The 17972-nt window shown below is 48.3% G+C and overlaps 1 protein-coding gene across 1 annotated transcript in view; it reads left to right on the forward strand.

The window, feature by feature from the left end:
• The first annotated feature begins 260 nt into the window (after positions 1-260).
• Positions 261-17972, forward strand: part of Chst10 (carbohydrate sulfotransferase 10) — a 28783-nt gene continuing 11071 nt past the window's right edge. The window contains exons 1-2 of the mRNA XM_051152750.1: positions 261-366; positions 14965-15096. Of these exons, the coding sequence (XP_051008707.1) occupies positions 14997-15096 (100 nt within the window). The 5' untranslated portion in view covers positions 261-366; positions 14965-14996. The remainder of the gene's footprint in view (positions 367-14964; positions 15097-17972) is intronic.

Raw genomic sequence — 17972 nt, forward strand, 5'->3', positions numbered from 1 at the left:
TTCTCCACCGGAGAGTAAGTGGAGTCCCATGGGGACCCGGGGACCTGGGAGACGGGGCCGCGCCATGCCTCCTTCAGGTTTCCTGCAACGCGGACGCGCGCGCGTGCACGGCGGCGGCGACGCGCAGGCCCAGGCCCAGACTCCCGGGCAGCGGTGGGCGGCGGCCTCGCGCCCCGGAGCCAGCACGCACCCCGCTTCCTCCTTCCGGTGTGGCTAGGTCTCTGCACCCCGCGGGCCGCGGGTAGCCGCGCGGAGGCCTAGGGCGGGGCGGCCTCCGGGGCTCCCGGGGACGCCCACAGGCCCCGCGAGGCCGGAGCGGGGTGCCGGCGGCCGTGGAGGAGCGCGAGAGCGCCGGCTGCACGGAGGGTGAGCTGGGGGCCCGGGGGTGGCGGGTCTCTCTGAGGTGCGGTCGCCCATCCCCATCCCGGGTGGACGGTTGGGTGATGGAATCGGCTTTCCTTGGCGAGCTACCTCACTGTGTGCTGGGCGGATTTACAGACGTCCCTGGATGGAGAGATTCCCGGGAAGAGCCTTCATCACTTAATTATGCAATGAGGCGGCGTCCTTGCGCGGGATGCAATGATGAATGGAATCAGTAATACTTGTACCATCCATCATCTACCTCTGCCATCCAGGGCTGGGGATTTGCGTTTGTAATTGGGTGTGGAAAGAAGAGAAAAATTCCCCGCCGGGGTCCCAGGAGCCTGCGGGGAAGGAGGACCAGGGGGAGGAACCTGTGCACCCTTTCCGAGGGAGCGCATGGTTGAGCGCGGCTCCTGGGGCGCTGGGTGAAGGAGCGTGCCGGCAGGTCCAGGGTGCTTACCTCCGACTTTCTCTACCCAGAGGACTGTTAGAAGTTGGAGGTCTAGGAATCAATTTCTGTGCTTTCTAGCTGGAAAGATTAAACAGGTTTTCCGAAGGCTGGTGACCATGAAGTAACAGAGCAGTCAGGTTCTGGTTAGCTGAGCAGCCAGCCCAATTGTCTAGAAATTTGTCCTGACCAGGCAGAGGCCCTGGGCCACAAAGATTTGGCTTATTGCGTTGGTCTGTTCCAACTGTTTGAGACATTCTTAAAATGGGGCAGCTCAGCTCCGTTCTGGCTTGCTGATCGCCAGCCAGGACTTCGTCTTTTTTTTTTTTTTTTTTTTTTTTTTTTTTTAAAGAAAAGCCAGAAAGAAAGAAATAGTTTTCTACCTTCCATCCCCAGGATAATTGGGACATAGTTCATTTTGAAGCAGAATTGGGATTTCAAGATGAAAACAAAAATCTTTGCATGTTTGCTCTTGACTCTGAAGAAAAGACTCTTAAATAAATACCCAAGAAAGTCTCCCCTACCTACAAGTGAAAATAGGGTTTGAGGTGTTTTGTTTTGCTTTGCTTTGCTTTTGTTTGTGGTTTTTTTTCCAAAGCTGAACAAAGAGCATTGAAAAGAAAAAAGAAAAACAAACAAAAACAAACAAACAAAAAAAGCATTGAAAAAAATGTGTAAATAGCCTGGGTCCACTTGTAGTAATACTTGGGTCATTTTTGAAACTTGAAGAGATTATACAATACAGAATTAGGGAAGAGCGGGGGGGGGGGGGGGGGGGGGAGGGAGAGGAGACAATGCAAGACCTGCAGAACCAGAGAGTCTTTTTTTTTTTTTTCCTCTCTTCACACAGTCTGGAATTGTTCAAACTATGTGACATGAAGTTGCGTTTAATTTTAACCCTGAGTTTTTTGTTGTTTTTTTTTTTTTTTTTATAGAATAAAGGCCATTGTCTGCCTATTCTGCCAACAACCCTATTAAATCTGTGATCTCCCTCATCCTGTGAGGTTGACTTTTATCCCATTACTCATTTATCGAGTGACTTTTGTCTGGAATCTGCCAGGTGCTAAAACTTGACAGGACGTAGAACCCAGAGTGTGTCCACTTTTAGAACAATTGATGGTGCTGTGTAAAAATTATTTACCTAATGTCAAGAAATGAAACAGTGGGGTTGGACCAATCTTGGTAAAAACATTTCATTAATACTTTTTATACGAAATCACAGGAATGGCTCTTAAATAGCTGGCACTCTTGGCACATTTGAAATATAGTCTTGTTTAATCAAGCAATACAGAAGCTACCTGCTCTCTGTGAGGAACCTGTTATGCAAAAATATACTCGAGCAGCCCAACTGACTGTCTACCATTAGAAACTAAGTTATATTAAGAAAAGTGACCTAACTTGCAGGGTAGTCTTGGCTTGGGTCTTTTTGTTTTGAGTTGGGGGTTTTATTAGCCTGGTCTGGCTTCAAACCATGCAGCAGGGCTGAGCATGGAGCCTGAGGATAGCCTTGAATTCTCACTGTTATTTTAAATAATCCTGTCCAGTGACAAGAGGAACCATAAACCTCATGCAGGGCAAGTTCAGCATGGGAGATTGACCCCTCCAACCTCAGGCCTCAGATGGTACGTGATGAAAAGTGTGAGCCCATCAGGTATTTAAGATCACTGCTCTTCAGTGTCTGTAGCGCCTCCTTTCTCTCCTGCATAGAGACTTTAGGGAACTTAAGCATCTGACCATGACTAAGTACAGACACGCCCTAGAGATGGTCCCTTACATATAGTAGGGGCACGCACACAGCAGCTAGCACCGAGTTGGTACCGGGTGTATAGCCTTCGGCATCTCCTTTCTCAGTATTTCCGCCTCCAGCCCTCTTCTTGTCTTTCTCGCTGGACAGAGTTAGGATGTTGGAAGGATGGACGGCAGCAGAGAAGACAGAGGGAAATTCTGAACTCTGTTTCAGAGAAACTTGCATTATGAATTTACAGGCTCAGTGGCCTGTGACAGTACTCCGCGTGACAAGTACCTAGGCTGCCCTGTGCTTTATTAAGTTATAGTGTGATGAATTTGTTGCTATATCACAATCCGAATCAAAAAGTATGGTAGGGCAGGTAATATCCCCATTTTTCCAGCCTTGGGGGCTGGTTCTTTTCCTCCCAGGCTTGCCAGCCCCTTGTTAGGGTCAGACCTGTGAGGTTTCCTTTGTGTCTGGAAGGGTTACAGAAGTTGAACACTGTATCTGAGGAGGCTGAGGTATGTGTGCCAGAGTGAGGAGCAGGGCTTCCAGCCCAGGCCCAGAAGGCAACTCGGCTCCTCGGCCTCCTCCAGCCCCTCCTGTTCGTGGTGCACCAGGGGCACTGGCCTCCTTGTAGCTTCCAGAGAGTCCTAGAATCCAGACTGTGGCTTTCTCACCTCTCCCTCACTTGCTCCTCTCCCCTTTTCACCAGTTTTGTTTTTAATCATAGTAAGCTTTATTATATCGGATTATATATTCAAAGATACAAACAGTTTCAGCCCTTTCTCCCCAGGTGTTTTATTCAGCTCACTATGAAGAAAGAACTGAGATCTGCGTACAGTCTTCCCGCGAAAGTCATTGCAGGGTCATTGCAGGGCTGGTGGATTGCTCTTTCAGGGTTTATAATTGGTGCACGCTTTTACATTTATCACTTTGTACACTGTGTGTAGTGTGCATGTGGGGGGTGTGTATGTGTGTGCGTGTGATATGCTCATGCATGCATATTTGCTTGTATGCATGTGTGTGCATGTATATAATGTGTGTGTGTGTGTGTGCGCACTCGTGTGTATTTACAAGTATATATGTGTCAGGGTACAGCGTGCGGAGGTCAGAGGACAACGTCTCACATTTACTCCTGAACCATCATCTCATTGGTGCAATGTGTGTATTTTTAAGATTGACATCAAATAGTTCAGAGTCGCACAAACAGGCAAAGAATCTACGTTGAGCAGGACCCTACTGTGTGGCACACCAGCCCTGTACTAGGTGAAAAGCGCTGACTGCAGGCACCAAGCCCTCAGAGTCCTATCAGGTTATCAAAAAGAGACAAACAATTTGAAATGGCTCTAAGTTTAGAGGGAGACACTGGTATCTGGGGACAAACAATAGTCTGCTGAAAAGTAACTTCACGTCTTTTAAACTAGTGCTCAAAAACAAAGCACCCAGGGTCATTCTTAACTTCTTAAAATGTACCTTTTAATGAGCTGCCAAAAAAAAAAAAAACAAAAAAACAAAAAAAAAAACTTCCAATCTTTGAGAATATATATTCAGGACTAGTGAGCCATGGCAGAAAGACAATCAAATAAGCAAAGCTGTTAGCATTCTGAGAGCAAGATCTTATCTCAGCTGTAGAGATGAGCTGTTAGCCCCCAGCCCCACCTCCTCACCCCCACCCCAGACTGACAGGGAGCTCAAGCTCTGGCCTTGTGCTCTGTATCCCATGCTGCCTGGACTCCAGTGAGAATGACGATGCTGGCTCCCCGCATTCAGGTGTCTGTCTCTTTGCCCCATCCTAGCCAGCAGCTATGTATATTTTCTCTAAGGCTCCTAGCTGCTCCCAGTTCCCTGGGTGTGGCTCAGAGGTTGTGGCCCATAGTCACCTAGCAGCTGGTAGTGTCAAGAAGCCATAATCATGCTAGTGGAAGGCACGTGGGCACGCCCAGTGTGGAATGGTGGCTAAACACCCACCACCTTTAACACTGTTCTATCCCAGGGGTCCTGTCTTTCCTGCCCTCACTAGTCTGCAGAGTGATTACTAATCTGCAGAGATCTCACACCTTGCCTGTCAGTCTATTATTGTCTGTTAATGGAGTGGGGAACATGTGTCGCTGTGTTCTAGGCGGCTCAGATCAGCACTGGGCGACCATTACCGAATGAGTGACTGACTAAAGCCTGACAGTCGACTGGGACCTTGTTACAGAGCCTTTCCTAAACCAGTGTGTCCACATGGAAAGCAGAGAGTAGTGGCTCAGACTGGATCACACAGCAGGAAAGACTTTATGCTTCCACAGCGGAGCAGTGTGGACACCTGAGACAAGTGAATCCATAGGCATCCTCTTTTTAAAATGCAGGAGAAAGAAGGGTTGCATCCAAGGACGGTACCTGCTCTGTGGCTGTCGATAGTCCTTGCAGGCGTCCATGTGTGTGCTGCCTCTCTTTTGTTCCAGAGGCTTCTTGCTTTCTGCATCCAGTCACCAGTTCTGCCTGTGGGTTTTCAGAGCCCACCCTTTGGCTTGGAAGCAGATGTTGGCATCTTGACACGTATAAGTACCACTTAATGCCTGGGAGAAGAAAAGCTCTAAAGATGGATACACCAGCTCCTGGGGCCTGGGGCTCTCTGCAGGGGCGCCCTGTGACCAGAGCAGTGTGAGGCATCTGCAGTTCTGCCACCACCGTCAGCTGCATGTGCCATCGTGGGCTTGTAGTGGCTCCTTGAACCACGGGGAGTTAATTGCAGCAAATGCCAGGCTTTTTGAAGGCTATTTATCACCTGGTTACCGGAAAGCACTTGCTGTAGTAGAACCCTGAAGGAAGGACTGACTGCCGTCCAGTCCCATGGCAGATGGACGTTGGGAGCCCAGGCCTGAACTGCCTGGGATAGTGATCAGCCCCATGGAGAAGATACGTATTCAGGGACTCGGTTTGGAGAACAGGGCGTACTTAGAGAAGTGAGGCTGAGGGGATTGGAGGTGCTTTTTTTTTTTGTTTAGACAATTGGGTGCATTGTCACAGGGCTTCTTTCCCCATGGGCCCCAAATCTTAATCTAGAGTCCAGTTACCCAAAAATGGAAGTGCTAGAAAAGATTCAACTCAGAACAGTGGCGGGAGATGGTCTTAGATTCTAAGTAAACTTTTTTAGCCATTTATCAAGAACACAGGTAATCAGAGCATCAGTGGACTGCCATGGCTCCATGAGATTTCACAACCAGTCCTAAAAATGGAGGGAGAAAAGCTATTACACTAGGATGTGCCAAGAAGAATATTTTTTCCTTTTTTTAATTAAATATTTTTTATTTTTACATATACATTTATATCATTACACACACACACTAAACTCCCTACAGCAAGAAGAACCATGACACAATCAGGAATTATATAAATGTTACATTCTTAGTGTTTTGGCTGTTTGTATTTGACAGCCTTGAAGAGAACATCTTTCCTATCTTGGTGCGTCTAATATTCTGAATGTAAATCAATCTCCATCACATCTTGTCATTATCAACGTAAAACATCTGTCTAGACCTAAAAACATCTTAACCCCTAAACAACTAAGCTTAATCGTAAAACTAAATTATCCAGTCTTCAACCCAATCAGAGACTTGAGAAGGAATAAATTTGATTGCCTGAGTATGTCGGGAGCGCAGGTTAGCAGCTTCCCAAATGTGAAGATGACAGAGACAGTATGCTACCTGAGCAATCACCCAAAACTCTCTTTTTAAGCAGGTCCTGGAGGGATTGACATGGACACAGAAGTTTGAGGAGGCTGAAATGGGATGAGGGTGGCTCGACCAGCAGCTCCCTGTCCTAACTGCTTATGAGACTGTTGTGCAGAGCTTGGCAACTTGCTCTGCTGTCACCTCCATAGACTTGTCAATACCCAGGGCATTGCTGTTTCCCAAGCTCGCTGGAGTGATTCTAACATAAACCAAGGCTGACAACCACTGGCCTCAACGTACAGCCAGACTCATCAGATATGGCTGCTGTAACCAGCAAGGAAATCACACCATGCTTAGCGAGACACACCTTTCTCCTGGATCCATCAAAGTCTTACACTCTGTACTGTGAGCCTTACTAGCTCACTCACTGATGTCGGGGCTGGAGCTGGGAGTGAGAGCGTGGGCATGTGTGCATGTGTGCATGTGTGTACAAACATATTGAGGCCAGAGGTGAACCTTGGGTGTCATTCCTTGGATGCCATCCACCATGATTTTTATTTAATTTATTTAATTTAATTTATGTGTATGTGTTGTGTCTGCTTCTCTGCATATGTGCCCTTATTATTCAGTGCCCAGGGCAGCCAGAAAAAGGCATCTGTTCACTCTGGAACTTGAGCTATAAGCAGTTGCAAGCCAATAGATCTGCATTCTAGGGACCAAACTTGGAGCCTGAGAAAGAGCAGCAAGTGCACCTAACTGCCCAGCCATCTCTCCGGCTCCCACCTTGATTTTTAAAGACGGGTTTTCATTGACCTGGATCCCACTGAGGAGGTCTGAGGCTAGCCAGTATGCTCAGGAACCCTGCTGTCCCTGTCGCCACAGCACTGCGATTACAAACCTGCGCCACCACCACCACCGTGCTCAGCTCTTCTGTGTGGGCTCTAGAGGTCAGACTCAGGTCCTCATGCAACAAGCACGTGACTGACTGAGCTGTCTCCCCAGCCCCTCACTCCAGCTTTTAGAGGCGGAGATACAGACCAAGCGCTTGGCCAGGTTGGTTTGTACTGATGAGAATGCTCCTTTCTCTGCGGTAGAAGTGGACCATCGCCAAGTGATCGTGTGCTTTTTGCCTCTTTGAGCTTCAAATCAAAATTTAAAATCAGGCCACCTCACTTCCTGACATTCTGTATGGTTTTTTTTTTTTTTTCCCTTCCATATGAGAAAAAGGCATAACTTCTGTTAGAGCTGCTGTTTTCTGAGCCACGTCTGCTCTACCTCAACTGTTCTCTAAGCCACATGGATCGTCCTTTCCCCTCAGGTATTCCAGGCATGGGACCTGGCCTCTTACCTCCTCTGGCGAGGCCTCTGTGCTCAGGTCATGGCCTCTTGTGGTTTTTATAGTACCATCTCCTCCCAACACCACCATGTACTACTATCTTTCTGCTTCCTGTGGGCTTGTTAGTCTCAAGAGTCTATAAGGACACGTGAGACTGTTCTGTCTCTAACAGCAGATGAAAGAAGATATGTTTTCATGGTGAATTAGAGAGTGATAGCTTTTTTAATTAATTTGACCGTTAAACTTAATACATATGCATGTGTCTGTGCCAATCAAATGAAATAGAACACAATTGTTACTTCAAAGGAAATAAGAAATAGTTGCTCTTGGCCTGAGAGATGGCTCAGTGGTTGAGAGCACTGGCTGCTCTTCCAGAGGACCCGGGTTCAATACTTAGCACCCACATGGCAGCTCACAACTGTCTGTAACTCCAGTTCCAGGAGATCTGACACCCTCACACAGACAGCATGCAGGCAAAACACTCACGCACATAAGATTAAAAATAAATCATTTTTAAAAGTTGTAAAAAAATATATAAAGAAGTACCTGTTCTAGGTAGGGGTTAGTATGGATGACCATGGTCTGGGACATGGATTAGATGCCACATTCTAACTACTAACAGTTTTGTCAAGTTTTATTGTAACACAATAAAGAAAAACACACATCAAGACAGTTTCCGGATAAATTAACAGCAGTTATGTAAGCAACAGCAATGTAGGGCAGTCTCTCCTATAGGTCTCAGATATGATCTGGTGGCGTTCTTACCCTTCCAGTTGGTAGAAGCTAGGGGTCTGCTCACACATTCTAAGTGGATTTAGCAAATAGTCACAAGGATGTTAGGTCACACACAGAGCCGGGCAGTAAATAGATATTTAGTGTGCTGACGATAGCCCAAAGTAAGTCACCTGGAAACCTGTGGCAGTCCATTCATCTCTTCATAGTCACTGACGCTTATTCTATTGGTTTTTTTTTTTTAAAGATGTATTATTTCTGTGTATGCATGTGTTTGTGTGCATGCATGCGCATGTGCAGGTGCCCACAGGGTCCAGAGATGGCGCTGGATGCCCTGGAGTTGGAGTGAGCTGTCCAACATGGGTGCTGGGAAGTGAACTCTGGTCCTCTGAAAGAACAGAAAGCGCTCTAAACACCTAAACTGTTTCTTCAGCCCCTTGTTGAAACCTTATTTGTTTATTATTTATACAATATTCTGCCTGCATGTACACCTGCATGCCAGAAGAGGGCAGCAGATCTCATTATAGATGGTTGTGGGCCACCATGTGGGTGCTGGGAATTGAACTCAGGGTTTTCAGAAGAACCGTCAGTGCTCTTAACCCATGAGCCATCTCTCCAGCCCCATCATTGAAGTTTTAAATCAGAACATTTAACATGCTGTGGCTTTTCTTTTGGGGGAACTGTCTAGCCCCTCACTTCTGAGGGTCCTGTGTTACAAAGAGGACAAAGTGGCATAGGGACTGAGGGCCATGGGTGCTTTGAGAGAGGACCAGGCTGTAGTTTCACTGGTTGGTGCCTACTGAGTGCAGCTTGGAAGGCAAGGGCTGTTGCCTTGACTTGCAGGCCTTTCCCATGTGCCTGTGGTAACCACTTTGTTTTCTCACTATAGACTGTGAGGTGGGGAGCTCAATATTTAAATACTGTTTTCCACCTGCTCTGGTGCGCCCCATGGGCAATGCAGTCTCCCTTGCAAGCCTGGTTTTGCTTCCTCCCTGTCTATCCTGCCGTAGGGGAAATCGCACCTGCCTCATCTGTTGCAGGCTTTGTGTCTGATGTGGAGAAAGTACAGCAGCTCAGACACGCGGAGGAGGAGGGGCTCCAGCTTAGAGCATGCATTCCCTTTAAAGAAAACCCAAATACTTTCAACAAAACCACAGTGAAATGTTTGGAAAGGGTGTTTCTTATATTATTCTCTGCAACTTATGCTTAATTGCTCATTTTTAAGCAAATAAGAATTAACTAAGGAAGACTGTGTATTTGCTAAATGTTCCAGTGCACATTGGCTTTGCCAGCTCATCAGTTTTTCCTGGCTAGAAAAGTGCTTACCTCCTTTTCCCAAACTGCACATGGTAAAGAAACTATGGCTAATGCTACTAAAGTAGAAAAAAATTAAAGAGCCATGAAAAACATCAGGGTACATGTGCATAAGTGACATTCTTTGACTTTTCTTTCTTTTTTTTTTTTTTTTTTTTTGGTGAGGTTATGTGCTATTGAAAAATAATCTTTAAATGCAAATGTGTCTAAAGTAAAAGCAATCCTCCCGCCATCGTCTCAGGGTGTTATTCTGAGTACTATGGGTGTGCAAATGCACATAGTCACATTCTCTAATGCAGCATATTGTTTTTATTAGCAATTGGACCGGTCCTGTACGTTGCTTCTCCACATACTGAGGATATGTGGTAGCCCTGGATCTACACAGCAGGCTTGTCATTTACTATAGTATTTTTTTTTTTTTTAACTTTAACGTTTTGGACTCCAGCATGATTTCCTAACTCCTCCATCAGCACTTTTAAAATTCATTTTATTTTTATTTATGTATATGCCCAGGTCCATATGGGTATGCGCATGTGCCTGCAGGTGTTCACAGAGGCCAGAAGGGGGCATTTAGTCTCCCCGGAGCTGGAGTTACAGGCAGATACAGGTGTTGGGAACCAAATTCAGGTCATCTGGAAGAGCAGAAAAGGCTGAGGTGTGTCTTCGACCCAGCAGCATGCCTGAAAATCGTGGTAACTCAAAGATATGCACATACTGTGACTTGGAAAATATAATCTGATGTCAAGTAATTTTGAACTCATAAGAGCTTTTACTGTCCCTGGTGAATTATTGGATATTAAACTAGTGGCCTCTCGCATGCGGAGGCTGGAGTATTCCGAGTCTCCAGGGTGGCATCAGCTGTAGGAAGATGGAAACATGGGCAAGCTGCTTCCTCCGGTCTCGCCGCATGAGCCGCTGATCCAGTCCCTGGTGTGTGGATCAGTTGGCGTGGGCTCACATACCTGGAGGGGGAGAGGCAGCGGGCAGTGCTCAGCAAAAGCCTGGGGCTGTCAGATGAGAGAGACCAGCATTGGGACACCAATGGGGCAGTGATGAAGGAAGCTGACCCTTTGTCTACTCATGGTGTGTGTGTGGGGGGGGGCACGTCCTTGAACATGAGTGGTAAAGAGCTCATAGCAGGACACGGGGTCTAGCCTGGGCTGCCATTCTCAAGACACCAGTAAGGCCTTGGTGCTAATGTTCTTCTCACAGGTCCAGTTGGAACAGAGGTTAGCGTTTGTGCACATAAGCTTGCTAAGTCCTCATGCCCCACAGGAGCCCCCTTGTATCTTATGGAGGGCAGTAGGTGAGCTGCGAAGTAGGTAGGAGGGGCATAGGAGCCTTGCAATGACTTTTCTCCTTCTCCCAAGCCTGCACAGTCACTGGGCTGAGAAAGGAAGGGACTGTCTAAATGTCAGCTCTGAGGACATTTTACACACAATGTGTAAGATTCTAGATGGCCTGAATGCAGCAGTGTCATTATTAGCCAAAGGAAATAGTGTTTCATTATTAGCTAAGGAAATGGAGTTTTTAGCTGAGGAAATATAAAATTACAAGTGGCCTGGACTCAGCTCCCATGACAATAGCATTGTCAGGCGAGCAAGCTGGAGGCCGATGACGAGAACAAACAGAGCTGTAGCAAACTAAGGAGACCAAGTTAAAAATTCTCCCTAGCCCCCATCTCAACCCTGCCCTTGGAAGTTGCTGCTCTTTTCTCGTCCTATTAGAATTTACCACCCTAGACCCCCTATTGTTAGCCTAGCACTCTTTAACTAACCATTGTCACTGAGTTTTACTTTTTATAGAAGATATTTAAACCCTGAGCTTCTGGAGCACAGGGTCTTTCCATTTCCCTGGAGTTTGGTGGACCCTGACGCATCAGCTTAATAAATTCCTTTGCTTTTGCATCGACTCTGGACTCTGGCTCTCAGTCGGGATCCCAGAAATAGACTCAGGTGATCGGAGTCTAACAAATGCACTGGAATTAAACTTCTTGGAAGAGAAAAGAACACTCTGGGTGTTACTGTGAGCTGTGTGGCTGTTGGGGAGGTAACCACAACAGGCTGCCATGGGAGCCTCAACATGTTGGCACGTGTGCAGATGGTAGTGCTATTCACAGGAATGAGAAATTTGGTGCCCAGACAGCTATTCATGACAAGTCTGCAGCCACCCAGCTAGGTCTCGAATAGGATAGGCATGCCCAGGTACCCAGCCCAGCCCTGGGAGTCCCTGATTTAAGGAAGCTGCAGGGCAGGCACGGCTGGGCTTTGTAACCTCTGGCTGAGGAGTTCCTCCCTGTGACACCAGATTGATGAGGCCCTGCATTGCAGAAGACTGTTTCTCCATCCCTCCCAGCTCTTCGTAGTGGTGGACCCAGTGGGAGCAGAAATGGGACCCCTTTAGGAGACCAATCCCACTGGGATTAGAGTCTTTAACTATAAAACCCCCACAGCCTGATGCTGGGCACAAGCATGCTCAGGGACCAGAATGCCCAGGAAGTACACCAGGCATGAACAGAGCAGGTGGCAGAGTGGGCAGTGCTTGGGAGCCCTTTGTCACCTCTGTGCAGAGTAAGCAAATCTGTGTGGGTGAGGGGACAGCCTCTTTATTCCCTTGCTACCCCACCAACCTGTGTGCTGCAGGCTTTCTCAGCAGGCCACTCCCACTCGGCCCATGGGGATGTGCCTCCTTCAAGTGTCATAGTCTGGAGTTGAATGGGCTTGGGACTGCAGGATCTAACACAGTGTAAGTCTCCTGTCTGCAGGATGGAAAAGCAAGGAGTCATCTCAGGTGGCATCTCTTCCCTCCTCTCCTGTCTTCCTGGGACATGCTGCATAGCCGTACTCATTTCCAGCCAGCACATTAGAAGAGTGTAGAGTAATCTGGAAAGGGTAGCAAAGGATTGGCCAACCTAGTTTGCTGGGGTCTACAGCAGGGAGAGTGTCCTTGACCTGGGCCAGCAGGTCCGTCTTCAGTGACAAGGTCTCATGTGGGAAGGCCAGGAGATGAGAATGACAAAGAAGATAGAGAGCCGGGGTCAGGGGTCCTTGGGCAAGGCGTGTCTTAAGGACAATGTCTTACCTGCTATTTGGGGGGTAAAAATGGGGGGCAGAATCAGCAGAAAGTCATCATATAGTAGGACAGAGTTAGCAGGAAGCTAATCAGTGTTGCACAAGGCGAGCACAGGAAGTGAGAGATTGAGCACATAACAATTTGGGGGCCGATAACCATAGCCCCGAAGGGTGGAAAGAGTTAGTTTCTCAAGATCTAAAGCCACAGCCTCCCGCCTCCCCCAAGGCCCTGGCTCCAGGCCATTTCTGGCTCTGCCAGGCATGTTTCTGTTTTAGAGAAGGAACTACGGTTTTTCTTCATAAATCAGGGCTTCAGGGAAAGCCTCGGGCCTTCTAGCCCTCAACACTAGTTCTTTGTTGCCGTGGTTTCTTTTCATGTCGACCCCGGGAGGATGAAGGCCTCCTGTCCGAGGTGGGATATGGAGGCTGATCAGGGGAGCTAGTGACCTGAGCCAGCCTGAAGTCTGATGCAGGTTGAGATTTCAGGGAAGTCTAGAATTCTACTTTGCGCTGAGCCGCCCCAGTGAGGAAGAGAGAGAGAATGAGACACCCCAGAAGCTGCCCAGTCTGTCTACCTGAGGCAGTGGAGAGATTTGGCATGTCTTCTAACAGATAACACTGCAAACACTAAGCTGAATCCAAGTGTCAGAAAACAGCCAATGGCTTTGTCACTCTAGGTATGTCCCATGCAACATTTAAAACATGCCTAAAATTTATGTTGTTTCCTAGAAACTTAAAAGTGGTGTGTCCCACTTCTAAGTGTTTACTCTGGCAGCCTTGCCCCGGGGACGTGCCAAAAACACTAGCCCCAATATACCAGCCCAGGAAAATGGAGATTATATTTGTTTGAGTAGATCTGCAAATGTATTGGTTTATATTAAGTTTAAACTTAACTGGACTCCTATATTTTTGTATAATTTGGCACTCATGCTTGGAAAGCCCAGAAAACACACTGGACCTGAGAGTACCAACAAGACACCCTGGGAAGGTACAGGCAGCATGGAAGGCGGTGAGCTCCCTGGAACAGCTGTATTCAGACAGGTGCTGTGGAAGGGACCTCGGTGCTGCAGACGCTGGGCTCCGGTGGTGTTCTAGAGTGTAGCACAGGGAAGAAAGAGGAGTATTATATTCCTGGTCTTGGCTGACCTGTGACTAAGCAGGCATGGGAAGTCGTCACCCACTATTAGTAGACTGGAGGACTGGAGACCAGTTCTCTTGTCCGTAGTGTTGGCTGACCACCGTCAGCTGGCGGAAGTCAGCCCAGTTTGATCTTACATGGTCTGATCTGGCTTCAAGAAGTGACACTTGACTGAAACATACTTGTTTGCCCCTCATGCTGAGGATGGACAGTGACTTCCTGGTTCCTGGGAGTGACTTCTGTGGCAGGCTGAGGAGCAACAGATGTGCCCTGCATCATGTGCCCCACCAGGCATGCCCACCGCCAAAGTTCTACACTGGTCCCTGCAGGCAAATTACCTGAGGCCGCAGAAACGCAGGGGTTTATTTGTTTTTTTCCTTAGATCCTCTGTGGATACACTTAGTCCACCTATCAGCATTTTATTTTATTTTATCTTTTCAAAATAATTTTTTTTATTAATTTATTCTTGTTACATCTCAATGGTTATCCCATCCCTTGGATACTCCCATTCTTCCCTTCCTCCCATTTTCCCCTTACTCTCCTCCCCTATGACTGTTCTTGAGGGGGACTTCCTCCCCCTTTATATGCTCATAGGGTATCAAGTCTCTTCTTGGTAACCTGCTATCCTTCCTCTGAGTGCCACCAGGTCTCCCCCTCCAGGGGACCTGCTCAAACTATGGCACCAGCCAAGGACAATACAGGCCGTAAACTTCAAACCCCTACCCAGATCTAACCAATGGACAGGACATTCTCCACAGCTGAGTGGAGAGTGGGTCTGACTTTCACATGAACTCTGGTGCCTCATATTTGACCGTCAGCTTCTTGTGCTTGCCTCAGTATGCTCTCTGCACTCCAGGAAGCTCCCTCTGGTCCTCTGCAGACCTCCTGCTGGACCCCTCCTTCCATGAGCTTCCTGTGACACTGACCTGGGAGACAGGAACGCAGAGGGAGATCTGACCCATCAAACCCGCCTGGATTCCAGCATGATGTTTGTTCATTGTTAAGCTGGGTACCTATTGAATGTAAAATGTTAAGTAATGTCAAGTCGTAACAGCCACTGTAGCAGAGTAGAAGCGGTCCCACTGGTACTGGTTCAGCTCACCGAAACCGCCTGTGCTGTCTTACCACGTTTCATTGCTTGAAGTGGCAGAGGCATCTCGCTTGTGTCTTCCAGGAAGGATCATTGAATGGCTCCTGTTTGACAACATGCACCAGCAGTGGCTCCTGCTGGCTGCCTGCTTTTGGGTGATTTTCATGTTCATGGTGGCCAGCAAGTTCATCACGTTGACCTTTAAAGACCCGGATGGTAGGTAGTGCTTCGCGGCGGCATGGACGTATGTGACACTGCAAGTATAAAGGACAGCTGGCCTGACCAGAGGAGACTAGGGGGGAGGGGGCTGAAGATGGCTGTGGGGAGTTCCTCTCGATGGCTGGAGCCACCTTGTTGGAATAAAGAAGCTTCCTTGCACCTGGCAGTGAGGAAAGCCACAGGCTCTGCCTCACACCCTAAGACACACAGCCCTGGTTGCTCGGCTGTGCGATCGTTGGTTGTCTTCAGCATGGCAGAAGGGGAGGTCGTTTATAAGTGTAGTGCGAGGTTCCAACTCCCTTTACTGACAGAGACTTTGAGAGGAGGTGGCTGGAGAGCACTAGGTTTTGTCTGACTCTGCTTCCTGCTGTTGTCTTTTGTTAACCTAGCTTCAGTGGCTGCTCACAAAATGGACGCATTCCCTGCTCTGACGTTACCAGCTGAGGTCCTGGTCAGTGAAGGGCTGCCACGTGCAAGTAGGCCTGTGATGTTGTTTTCAGCTCTGTAGCACTCCCTCTGGCGCCAAGTAGAGGAGCTGAGGAGAGGAGGGACATGGGCTGCTGCATGAGTGGGGGGCGGGCGTGGGGGACAGCTCGTCAGTGGTGCAGAAAAGCAGTTCCTAAGGAGGTGGGGCACAGAGCAGCCTTGTGCATCTTTCCGTGGTTCGCAGCTCATCAGAGGTGCACCTCTGCCAGCAGTGCTCAGCACTGACAAACGTAGGAGTTTCACCAGGTGGCTATGAGCTTCTTCTATATCCCCAAGAACTCCGGGTGTGTTCTTAGCTATTTTAAGGAATCTAATAGCCCACCCTTCTCCATCCCCTGGCCCACTCTACCTGTGGAGGAGCAAAACTGGAAGGAGATATGCAGAGAGAAGGCAGCGGGCCCCTTAGCATGGTTTGCACTCAGGATTAATTACAGGCACTCAACACAGGGCAACATGGCTGTTGTTACAAGTCCCATCGTCTTCCTCAAGTCCTTGGGAGAAAGCTGCTGGGGCTTGCCCAGCCCGTGGGAGGGGGTTACACTTGCTGCATTGGATGTCCAGGGCCATCCTGTGGTGCCTGGGGCCGGGGCGGGGGGTGCTTCATCAGCAGGTTGAGTTTGAAGTCTGGGAGCAAGGCTGGAGCTGGAGCAGCCATTTCAGTGTCACAGTTGGGGATTTGAGCAGATTCAGCACTGTGGACAGAGGGTAGCTCTTGTCCTGGAGGCACTTACGCTTTGTAACCTGCTGATGATGGCACAGATAAAATTCAGATTTCTCAGGTGAGCACCAGCACCAAACGTGGAACAGTTTGAAAAGCTGAGAAAGCATGCTTCTGAGGATAACATGTGACTTCCAAACCCTAGCTTTATCTCTTAGTGAGGAAGGCACGGGAGGGTGAGCCACAAGATTAGATTGATTGTAGTTTACTTTGTTTTCAAAACCAAGACAGTGTGTACTGTGTATCAGCGAGACTTCTGTCTGTCACAGTTTCATAATTGAAGCCTGGTAACACACACTTTCCACCCTAGCCCCTCTGGAAGCCCATGCTCGAGTTAGAGACCAGACAGACCACAAGTGAGGCCCCTTCTCAACAGCCAAATATGCGCCCTTGCTCAGGGAGCGGCTCCTAAGCACCTCCCCAGGGGTCTCTGGTAGAAGCCCGGGCACTGCGCTCCATGCTACCGGTCTTATGCTGACTTGCACAGACACCAGAATGGAAAAAAAAAAAAAAAAAAAAAAAAAACCCAAACAAACAAACAAAAACAAAACAAAACAGAAGAGACATTGAAGATAAAAAGCCAAGGAGGAAACGGATAACCCTTATTTAGTAGAGGTCAGAGGGCGACTTGTAGGAGGCGGTTCTTGTTTTCACTATCTGCGCCCTGGGGTTGAGCTCAGATCACTCAGGCTTGGCAGCAGGTGTCTTTCTTTGCCCACCGAGCCACCAAGATAAAAACTCACCAAACAGCTCTGCCTTAAGGCTAATGATAGAAGGCAGTTTCTCTTCACGCTGATATTGGGGTGGCCATATAGCCTGCTCCTGGGCGACTTCAGAGCCAGGGTAGTGTTAGCCTCGGTTTACCCCAACATGAAGTTCAGGAGAGGGTGCTGCCACCCTAAAGTATGCTGTAAACGGAGCCAACACAAGGATCTTTTGCTATTGCATGGCTTAAATTACAAGTTCCCAGTCATGAGTCAGTCAGTCAGTCAGTCAGTCCAGCAGTCAGAGTATCTGATGGGACACAAAATGCATTCATTGCTCCTTGGCTTCTTTTGTTTGCTTGCTTGTTTCTGTTTTTTGAGACAGGATTTTTCTGTGTAGCCCTGGCTGTCCTGGACTCACTTTGTAGACCCAGACCAGGCTGGCCTCGAACTCACAGAGGCCCGTCTGCCTCTGCCTCTCTGAGTGCTGGGATTACAGGCGTGCATCACCATGCCCAGCTTCATTCTTCATTCTTAATTCTGAGTGAACTGGTATACACAATGTCTTGCCAGTGTGAGTGCTTAGGACTGGGTGAAGAATCTGGAAATTAAGTCCACAGAGCACACCCTGGGCTAGGGGTGCTGCAGGCTTCTCTTTCTTCCCACTCTGCATCGCTCTGGGCCCCCTGTCAGCGGAAACCTTTCAGCCACTGAGGGGCTGGGAAACCAGAGGCGACTGTAAAGTGCTGGCTATGGGCGCTTCTCTCATGCTGACATTTATTTTATAAGCATTCAACCCGTTTTGGCTTTTGAGCCGAGGGCCACATGTGAGGATCATTGTGAGGAGGTGACTTACAGCCCTGTGGTCCTCAGAGTGACGCTCCCTGGTCTTGGTAACACAGCTGCCCCCGGCCGGTCTTTCCTGCTGGCTGTCTCCTCTTGGAGCTGGCTCATAGTGTGGCGTC

This window comes from Acomys russatus, chromosome 11 (assembly GCF_903995435.1).
Source record: "Acomys russatus chromosome 11, mAcoRus1.1, whole genome shotgun sequence".
In the NCBI taxonomy this organism is placed as follows: Eukaryota; Metazoa; Chordata; class Mammalia; order Rodentia; family Muridae; genus Acomys; species Acomys russatus.